Source organism: Rhineura floridana, chromosome 13 (assembly GCF_030035675.1).
Source record: "Rhineura floridana isolate rRhiFlo1 chromosome 13, rRhiFlo1.hap2, whole genome shotgun sequence".
Lineage (NCBI taxonomy): Eukaryota > Metazoa > Chordata > Lepidosauria > Squamata > Rhineuridae > Rhineura > Rhineura floridana.
Genome location: NC_084492.1, coordinates 5541585 through 5551842, shown reverse-complemented (window position 1 = coordinate 5551842; position 10258 = coordinate 5541585). Strand labels below are relative to the sequence as shown.

Genomic DNA, 10258 nt, shown 5'->3' with positions numbered 1-10258 from the left:
TCTTGTGCACCGCCCAGAGAGCTTCGGCTATGGGGCGGTATATAAGTTTAATAAATAATAACAATAATAATCCACTTACCTGGTTGCCACAGCCAAGTAAGAATCATCCTTCAGAATAGCTAGACAAAAAGCAGGTTGCCTTCCTCCTTTGGGACTAAAAGACTCCCAGTTAGAATTCTTGTGGGCTAGTAACTTGTTTGTGAAGTGAGTGCAAGGGCCCTGACACATGGTCACAGCCCAAAGTGCTGACACACTACTGCTTTCTTCAGCTGTGATGGTTCACTTTAACTTAGTTTGTATTAGCAGAAGCCATCATTTCATAAGCCATCACAGCCCTTCTCAATGGGGAGTCAATCCATGGCACAGCGGAGGGGGTGGGTGGGGGTGACCCATTCTCAAGGGAAAAAGGAAACAAAAGCAGACCCTCTTGGTAAGAGCTGTGGTTAGGGTGGTCATTTGTCCTACTTTACAGAGTACACTCCTCTATTTGACGGGCTGAATGGTCCAACTCCGGTGTAAAGAACCATAAGGAGGACATTGGCAGGGACCTTGAAGTTGCCCCTCCACAGTGGGTACCCGGGCAGCAGACTGACCAGGCACACAGCAGCTCACCTGGTGATAATCGTTCCCATTGTGTGTGTGTGTGTGTGTATTATAGTTCTAATTAAATTATAGCAGTTAGTTCCAATTTGGCATCTATACATGTAAATTAGCATATGCACATTTAATGCACACTTGTCTCCTCTTGCAGTCAGTCTGGCAGTTGTATGCACCACAGGTAAAGAGGGCAAAAGAACAATTGTCCCTTCTGCCGCTAAGACAGCCAACAGCCCTACTTGGCAAAGCATTATTTTTACAGTGGCCATATTTTGACCTGAAGGCCTGACAACCCTGTTGCCCAGATTACAGTAGCCCATCTATTATGCCATGGATTGTAAAGGTGGCCCATTGAGAGCTACAGCAGAAAAAGGCCAGTAACTGCAGTTGCCCATATACAGAACATGCTAGAACTCATTCTGGAGGATTTCTCTTGTTTTGTTTTGATGCAGAACTTCCTGGACAGTTTTGTTCCTTGGCAACCCCACAGAAGGCTCCAGAAACAGGGTTTTTTCCCCTTCTCTCTCTCTGCAGGCTCTTGACTGTTTGATGCAATGACGGAAGTTTTGTTGCACTCCCCTACAAAGCAGTGAGCAAAGATCAGCAGGTAAAAACATTGGTTGCCACTATTATAGCCTGATCTTCGTTTCTGGAAGTGCAAAATAGTGGAACTTCTGCCTGGAAATCGTGTGTTAGGCCCTTGGAGCTGTTCATTCTAGGCCCAGATGTCTGTGGGCTGGATGTGGTTACTCAGCATTGTGGACAAACCCTCCTCACATGCTATGAGGCACGTTCCTCACCACTATTTGGTATGTTGCAGAGATGTGGAACATGTACCTCCAAAACACATTCTGAGTTCCAAAGCTGTGCAGTTTCCAAAGTCCCATTCATGTAACTCTCGTACAATGAATGAAATGGGCTCAAAAGTGGTTAACTTGCCACAACTGTCATGCTCATCTTTTTTACATATATTTTGGTTTTTGGAGGAAGGGTAGAGCACATGCTGTATTTACAAGTGTCCAATCCCTGGCATCCAGGACTGAGCGACACCCTGTCTGAAACCCCAAAGAGCTGCCGCCAGTCAGGGTAGACCAACTTTCCTGAATCTGGTGACTTTTTGATGTTTGGACTACAACGTAGTACAAAATATCTGGAAGGCACCAGGTTGGGGAAGGCTGATGCAGACAATACTGAAGTAAATGGACTAATTGTCTGACTTGGTAGAAAGCGACTTCCTGTGTTCCTGTCTTGATGAAGGCCATCTAGAACCAAAATGGAGGAACTGTGGAGGAAATGACAGGGTTCATCATTCCACTCAATCCAAAACAATCTTGGGGAAGATTATTAACTACTGCAGGTGATGATCTAGGGGTAGTTAATAAATCTATCGCCAAAATAATGTATTGCTTTGTACTGGAAATCTCCAACACCGTCAGGATTCAGTGATGGTTATAGAAGTATTCAGAACATGGCCTTCTGAACCAGAAGTAAAGACAAGTCACATTTAGCTGAAATAAATACTTTATTTATAGTGCACTGGAATGCTAGAACATTCCAGGGCACACTAACATGATACATTTTCTCTTTTGTCAGTATGTACACTTGCACTAATTGGTTTTATGTTCTTGTATTATGCACGTAATTTTAAAATGCAGAATATTTTTTAAAATGCTTTGTTACTCTGGTGCCCTTGAAATATTTTGGATGACAACTCCCACAGGCCCCAGCCAGCACAGGGATTTCACCCTTATAGAATCACAGAGTAGTAAAGGTGGAAGGTATCTATAAGACTATAGAGTCCCCCCCTTATCCCCACTGCTGAATGCAGGAATCCAAATTCATGTTTCAAAGGCTGCACCGCAGTACAAAACAAGAGCAACAGCTAGCAATGCTGCCCTTTCCTTCCTCTGCTTTTCCTCTACAAAGGGCCTTTTCAGATTACCCAGTCGGGAATTGGGGAGGGGGGAGTCCAGCTGTTCTTCCTGGGAGACTCCTTCTGCCCATACCTTTCGCTCTGCTGTTCTACCATAACCAACTATTTATCCTCCTTCCTTTCCCAAAGAAGTGAATGCCATTCCAGCGGCCACAAACATCTTGAGACAGGTTACCTGCCCCTACCTTAAATCTCATGACTGATCAGTGTTTCCCAAATGTTTGGTCACCAGGGAACAATCCTCATTTCAGATTAAACCAAAAGGCATATTGCCCTCTATAGTCAATAAGATGTCCAAATAGGACCCCACAACAAAGGGCTACAAATTTCCAGCCAGCCATGCCCTTCTTGAGGTACTCCATTTCATTCCCTCCCCACCACCATTTTTGCCCCCAGTAGGCACTGAGCATTCTGTAGCCGCTGGGTATAATCAATCCTCATATTTTAGAGACTCCCCACCCTCCAATTCATTTAAAGATTTTTGGTACTTTTCCAACCTTGGGGTTCTCCTGAGTCTGCTAAGGCCTCCTGTCTTGTGCACAGATGTTGCCATTCTGGCTCCATAAGGACGAGCACTGAGAGAATGAATTTGATATTATTATATACTGGATCTTTTCAAACAGTTCCCCAGACCCTGGGCCAGCATCCCCCTTTCAGTTGTAGGGTAGCCGTCAGCCAGGATGGGGCCATTTTCTCTGGAAATGGTGAGGCTACAGGGAATCCCCCAGACCTATCAGGTGTCACATGTGCTGTATGAGGGAATTCCAGTGCAACTTTCTTGTGATGTAACTGCTGCCCCATATTAGTGAAAGGGGAGTAGTCAATGCGACATGGGGGCCTCCTCATTCTGATGGAGCCTTGACCTTTCAAGACACACTCCTTGGGAATCACTGAACGAAGCAAACCTTTCCTTGGCAATTTAGAGGTGCCACAACTTCCCAAGGTGACTTTATGTGCAGTTTTAACATGAACAGTGGGCAAGTGAAGCACAGACATCGGTGCCACCAAGAGGCAGCTAAATGTGATCAGGTTTGTCCTGCCTTATTATGAACCCTGGACTTTGCTGGAGTGAAGTGGGGATAGGGGCAGAAAAAAATTAGGAATACAAACAGAAGAATGTTAGGAACAGAGGCTGATCGCTCTGCTTTTGCGTTTTTCTCTTTTGCTAAAGAGCCAGTGGCAGGAAAGGCAGCCTAATTCTGCAGGAAATGGACAGAGCAAGCAGGGTTGCTCAAATAAGCCGCTAAACCAGGAAGGAACAGCAACAGATGATCTGAGGGCTTCAGAGCGCTGGTCCCAGTAAAGGTAACTGGCCTTGCTTCTCTATGTTTAACTCCTGCCCTCTAACTCTAGCCTTGCAAATGAGGATATAAAGGAACAGCATGATCAGATCTCATGACATTTTTCACTTTTACCCAGAAGCTGCAGTGGACTCAGAGTACGACTGGGGAAGCAGCAGAGAGAGAGAGCTTTCAACTCTTGGCCTCCTCCCTACCCCACAAGGCAGTTCCCCAAACTGTTCTTAATCCTACAGCAAGAGCTTTAGGCATCAGGAAAGGGAAATAACACAGCAAAGGGATTAACCCCCCACATGCCACTTCTCCAACCAAATTCAAAGCCTCCCACAGCTGCTTGTAAATACTAATGTCTGACCACAGATGTGGCCACAGCCTCTCAGTCAAAATGAGACACTCAAAATTCTTGCAGAGGACGCCCACCTGCCCACATCCAGCGTTGTGAACCATGCATAGCCTCAGAGAACTGACTTTTGCTGGGTTTCCTACTAGGCCTTCTGGCCACAGCAAGTGGCTCTTTGCAAGTCCACTCTTATTCCCCAAAAATAATGTACCTGTGCTATCTGCATTTTGATAAACAATTACATCACAGGTTAAAGTTGCAATCCTAAACATGCTTACGTGGAAGAAGTGGGTGTTGTGTTGAACTTCTGAGCAAACATGTCTTGGACTCGGTAAAGAATATGGCTTTAACCATCTTACCCTTTCACCCCCCAAAAGTTTTTTTACAAAAATAGGCTGACCTTATTACATTGCCAGATGTACAGTAAGGAGAGGGCAGCAGGAGAGCAGCCAGATCCAGCTTTGTTTATGCTATTGAAGCATGTCTCATAAGCATCACAGCCAAAAATGGGAAAAAGAATACCATAAATATAGAATTCAATGTTTTCAATGTATTTAAAATGTATGATGAATTATTCATGATAAAATTTGCAGTTTGCAATGGCAGTTTTACCTTCTACAAAGCATTATGGTTGGAAGATCTGTATCCCTCTGTGGTTCAATTCATTAGATGCAAGTTAAAATCTTATTGAAATACACCTTCTAAGCAAAGCTGGGCCCTGTGGCCACTTCCTCTGTTCCACAAGCACACTTACAGCCCAATCCCACACGTTTAGGAAGTCCAACTATGTTCAGCAATGATTATTTCCATGCAAGCATGCACGGGGATGGAAGATCCTTAACAGAGCGATCCTAGACATATCTACTTGGGAGTAAGCCCACGTAGTTCCCTGGGAGTTACTCCCAGTAAGTGTCTACCCAGGGTTACAAGCTAAGGGCATTTCCCTGCTCCCCTCCCCCTCAAATCTAGTAACAAGTATTACATGTTTTAGACAGTTGGTTAAGAAACATTCCTGGGAAATCCATTTGCTCACATATAGTCCCAAAATAATAGAAGAGACAGAAAAAAGGGTTATGGCAGGATGTTTTACATTTTATTTATGAGTTTTAAAACCGGGGTGTATAAAGGTCTGGATCTTTGCTCCAAAATACACCATATATATAAAAACATTAATTTTCAGGTATTCATTTTTAAGAAGAAAAACTTTTAAACATTTTTCTACCTGGTACTGAGAGTACTTAAAATTGGCACTTTGGTTAAAACTCAGTGCTATTTCTTAAGAGGAGAAGCACCAGCTGGTTAAAAGTGCTTTACTGGGACGTGGGGTCCAAGTGGAGGTCAGAGCAAAACAGAAGAGTCTCCCCTCATTTTCCTAAGAATGGAAACTCTGGGATCCCAGAGCCAAACGCCTGTGCCTACAAGTGCAATGGGTGTCCGAGACCCAATCGCTCCCTGCCTTCAAGAGGGAATCCGTGCAGGTCACACTGGAGTTGGAGCTAGAGATGGCTCCAATGTCAGCTTCCCTGCCTTGGAAGCCAGTAGTTTTTTTTAAAGTTTTTTTTTTTTAAAGAAAGGGATAGGACACCACTAGTCCCAGCTGGTGAGATGGCAAGGATCTGAGCAATAAAATACAAAATAATAATATTAATAATAATAAAAGAGGGGTCAGCAGACACCAAGGGGACCTCTTGGCTTTCACAGTACAGAAGGCACAGACAGGAGGGCAGGGGCGGAGGGAGAGGAGCCAAGAACTTGAGAGGCTTGAACCTGTCCATTCCCACATCCAGAGGTCTTTCAGTTAGGGGGTTCGCCACAATCAGCATACAGTACAGACAAAAACGCTGCTCTTCTGCAGGGTGGAGGAGACCCAGCCTGCCCCAAAGCTGGCAGCCGTTTCCCTTTGGGTCCTGAACTTCTGTCCAAGGGGGTGGAATGACTTGACAATTAGAAAAAGATGTCCACACCTTCTCTCCCTCCTTTCCTCAACCTGCCTGCCCCCCTTTTAAGATGGGAAGGGGGTTCTCTTTGAAAAGCAGCAGTGGCATCCCCCATGACACTCTTTCCTCCTCACACCTGAAGACTCCCCAACCCCAAAAGCACCACCAGGCACATCTGTGACACATTTTGCTCACTCCCTTTCGCCACAAACCCACTCCAGTTCCTTCTGGCAGACCCCTAATTCCTCTGCCTGGGGTCTTTGGGGGGAAGGGGGTGCGCCTGAGATGCCAGGGCTCTTAACATCACCTGTCCAGTCCAGCCAACAGTTGACAATGAAGGACACCCCCCCTCTAAGGCACAGAAGGGGGCGGTTTGGGTTCTCAACCCCGCAAGCGCGTCCAAAACCAGTTTTTCAGTAATAACCTGGGAAATGTGGGCCTTCTCACATACCACGAGGCTCCGCTGTCAGCCCCCTCCCCTTTCCTCCAGTTCTCGGGCGAAGGGCTCCCCGAGGGGAAAGTCCAGTCACGTCGGAGCCCCGGTACCTCCCCGGGAGAGGCTTCGGAGCACCGCTTGCAGCAGACATAGAGCGAAGGATCGAGAGCGAGCCAGCGCGCCCAGGGCCGCTCTGCGCAGCTCGGCGGCGGCAGTCCGGGTCCGGTCGTCGGAGCGCTCAGGCGCAGCTGCCCATGGCCTTGACGAGCGAGCTCTCGGGCAGCTGCCGGAAGATGCCGCGCAGGGTCTCGAGCTCGCGGCTGAGCTGCTCCACGCGCTTGCGGAGCCGCTCGTTGTCGTTGCTGAGCTCCATCACCTTCTGCTGCGTCTCGGCGTTGCGCTGCTTGGCCTTGTCGCGGCTCTTGCGCACGGCGATGTTGTTGCGCTCGCGGCGCACGCGGTACTCGCTGCTGTTCTTGTCCAGAGACTTCTTGCTCTTGCCCGACGACGGCGCGGCCCCGGCGTGGAGCCGGTGGTGGTGCTGGTGGTGGGCGGCGACGGTGTGCGGGCTGGGGGCCGGCGTGGGCGGCGGCGTGGGCTGCCCGCTCGGCTGCAGGTGCACCGTCGTCTGGGCGCAATGTGCTACCTGGTACTGGAGGTGGCTGCAGTTGGGGCCCCCCGGGGGCGGCGGGTAGAGGGCGGCCAGCGCCGCGGCCTCGTCGTCCTCGTGGGGTTCCTGCTTGATGAGCAAGGGGCGCAGGCCGGGCAGCGGAGGGGCCCCCCCGCCTAGGCGCTCGTAGGCCGCGGTGGGGGCCAGCTTATCCGCGTAGCCGTAGAGCGGGCCGCCGCTGCCCTGTGGGAACCCGCCGCCCGGCATCCCCGCCCCGACGCCGCTGCCGTACTCCAGGCCGCCGGCCTTGGCCGCACGCTCCTGCTGCCGGCTATGCTGGAAGAGGTCGGCCAGGAACTCGTCGTTGAAGGCGCCGGGGTCGATGTAGGCGCTCAGGTCGATGGAGTTCTCGTGCTCGCAGATGTCCGGGAGGTCCGACGCCGCCGAGCCCAGGTAGCTATAGGCGCCGCCGGGCTGCTGCTGCTGCTGGGCGTGCGAAGGTAGGTGCGGGTGTACCGCGACGGCGGGCGAGGAAGGCAGGGCGGGCTGGTGGCGCTGCTGCGGGGGGTGCGGCTGGAGGGCGCTGCTCCGGGGGGGCCGCGAGTCCACCTCGTAGAAGTTGCCCGGCTCCATCGAGTAGCTAAAGCGGGCCGCGGCGCATGGCGGGGGGCCCGCCAGATCCAGGCTGAGGCTGCGCCGGGCTCGAATCCTCAGCGGCTGGCTGGCTGTTTCTTTCTCGCTCCGGCTCGACTTGCTCCCGGGCTGTCTCCTCCAGCCCTCGGCCTGCTATTTATACCCCCGCTTCCTCTGCGGAGCCGGGCATCGCCCTCTAGTGTCCAACCTCCTGCTGGGACCGCCTGGGAACTTTGACCGGCCTCGCCTCCTTTCGGCACTGCTCGGAGCCCTGACGGTGCCTCCCCAGCCACCCTCCCCGCCTCCCGCTCCCCTCCTCCTCCTCCGGGCTGCTTGCCTGGACGGGCCTAATGCCAGCACCCTGCAGCCACTTCGGAGGGACGCGCACCTGCCTGCCTGGGACGAGGACCCAGGTTCGGGGAAATTAAACGCTTCAACGCCAGCACCACCCACGCGACATCGACTTCTGGCGGCTACCTGCGCTAGACGCGTGTAAGCAAGACCCTTTCCTGTCTTTTATTTTGAGATGCAGCTTCGGGGAGATCTAAAGCAGAGAGGCAGCGCGTGTGTCTGTTGGCGGGCGGTTGACTCTCTGGCTGCTCCAAGTGACCCTACCATCAAGTTTCCAAAAACGTGTTCCTGCTGTCATGATTCTTTGGGCGTCACTTAGATCTCCCCCTTGGCCCTATATGTAGCCCCAGTCGCTACAGACTCACATTTGCCTCAGTGCTGATGCTTATAAAAACAAAAACAGGAGATTGCCACTGAACCCATTTCACAGGGCAAATACACCATGCATCTTGGATCTCTGCCAAAGTGCCTTTTTATTTTCTAAATTACCAGGCAGATTAATACTGTCCAAAGGCTTCGCAACCAGCAAGCTCAGATAAGGAGCCCTCTGAAGTGTTCAGAAAAGTCCAAGGTACTTTCAACAGGGCATTCCAAGGGAGAAGTGGACGCGAGCACACACCTGCCTACCAGAGAAGGAGAGGCACACACAACACCTGCCTTCTGGCCTTTTTAAAGTGCTCCATTGCAGTTCCAGCCTTTGCCATTGGAAACATCACCTTAGACAACCCCCCATAAAGGACCCACCCCCACCCCCAGTCCTCCAGATGGCACGGGTGACAGTCTGATGGGAGTGGGAGTCACTTGGAGCATCCGGTTGGGGAAGGCTCAATTACAGTGACAGACTAGGATTGGGGAGATGGGGGTTTAAATCCCCACCTCGGCCATGAAGCTTGCTAGGTGTTCTGTAGCCAGTCACTCAGTCTAGCCTACCTTGCAGGGCTGTTGTAAGGACAGGAAGGAAGGACTGTAGACTGTCTTCAGCTCCTTGAAGAACAGGACAAATAGAAATGTAATTTCAGATTACCCTTTTGCATTTTTAATCATATGCAGCCAGAGCCTACAGACATATACTCAAAAGTCGTTTTGTCTTTAAGAGGACTGGGACTGCAGTCCTAACCCTGCTTACCTGGGAGTTAGACCTATTGAATTCAATACATGGCTAGGATTGCACTGCTACTCCCAAGTAAATGTGCTTAGGATTGCAGTCATGCAACTAGAAACCTATGCATGTTTACTTTGAATTAAGTCCTGCAGAGTTCACTTTCGGCCTTTTTGCTGCTGCCCTATATATGCTTTTGGGCCACCTCAATCTAGCTACAACAGGGGTGCCCTCTAGAAGTTGTTTGGTTCCAGCTCCTGTCACCTGCTATTGGCTAATGGGAGGGGGGAGGATACCATGTCTAGACCCCCTAAGTATTCTGTAATCTCATGCCTGGCCCAATAGTTTGTTTGTGGGCTAAACATTCTTAAGCAGAATGCCCCACTTCCCCCACCCCCATTTCAATTGTAAAAATTAGAACTGGCATAGATACCCTTTTCCCCTCAGATTGTGCTTCCAGATAACTTTGAGACTGCCCTCTGTTAGTTTCTTCATGCTGAGGTCAGGGCTGGGTTGTTGGAGGCAGTCTGGAGCAAATCAGGATCAAAGAGCAATTAGAACAAGTAGACTTTGTGGCCAGGGGTGTAGTCATCCAGGGTCTCGGGTTTTAGGAGCAGGGTCCCAGCAGGGTCCCTATGTCTCTAGCTCCCTATGAGACAATCAGGACGAAAGGTGTGTTAGCCACTGAGAAGAGTCTTCTAACATGCTTACTTGTTCTTTCCTGCTGATTCGAGCCAATCAGAGTGAAAAGAGGTGTGTCAGCTACTGGGAAGACTTCTCAGTAGCTAACTCTTTACCCTTTCATGATTATAGGCTCCTCAGGATTACGTTGTTGTGGGAGAAGGCATTAACAAGGATCTCATTCTCAACTCAGCAGCAAAAGGGGATGACTGTGATTAACATGGAGACATCCCACACTTCTGAATTTGCCACTACACTACTGCTTGTTGCTCAAGCAAATCCTCGAAGGAGCTGATGGACAACCTATCAATTAAGACCTCAGGATTTTTAATTGAGAAGTTGC

The 10258-nt window shown here is 50.0% G+C and overlaps 1 protein-coding gene and 1 long non-coding RNA gene across 2 annotated transcripts; one reads left to right on the top strand and one right to left on the bottom strand.

Annotated features, from left to right (window-relative positions):
• The first annotated feature begins 1123 nt into the window (after positions 1 to 1123).
• On the top strand, positions 1124 to 4048 carry LOC133369121 (uncharacterized). The gene is made up of 3 exons (XR_009758827.1): positions 1124 to 1204; positions 3702 to 3835; positions 3950 to 4048. It is a non-coding gene; the product is annotated as an uncharacterized LOC133369121 (long non-coding RNA).
• A 1191-nt stretch (positions 4049 to 5239) lies between these two features.
• CEBPA (CCAAT enhancer binding protein alpha) lies at positions 5240 to 7997 on the bottom strand. The gene has a single exon (XM_061594034.1). It carries the CDS (start codon positions 7782 to 7784, stop codon positions 6780 to 6782), a length of 1005 nt encoding a protein of 334 aa, XP_061450018.1. The 5' UTR covers positions 7785 to 7997; the 3' UTR covers positions 5240 to 6779.
• Positions 7998 to 10258: the final 2261 nt, after the last annotated feature.

Bases quoted from the DNA above. Each gene is read 5' to 3' on its own strand.
- CEBPA (XM_061594034.1), bottom strand. From the start codon at position 7,784: ATGGAGCCGGGCAACTTCTACGAGGTGGACTCGCGGCCCCCCCGGAGC.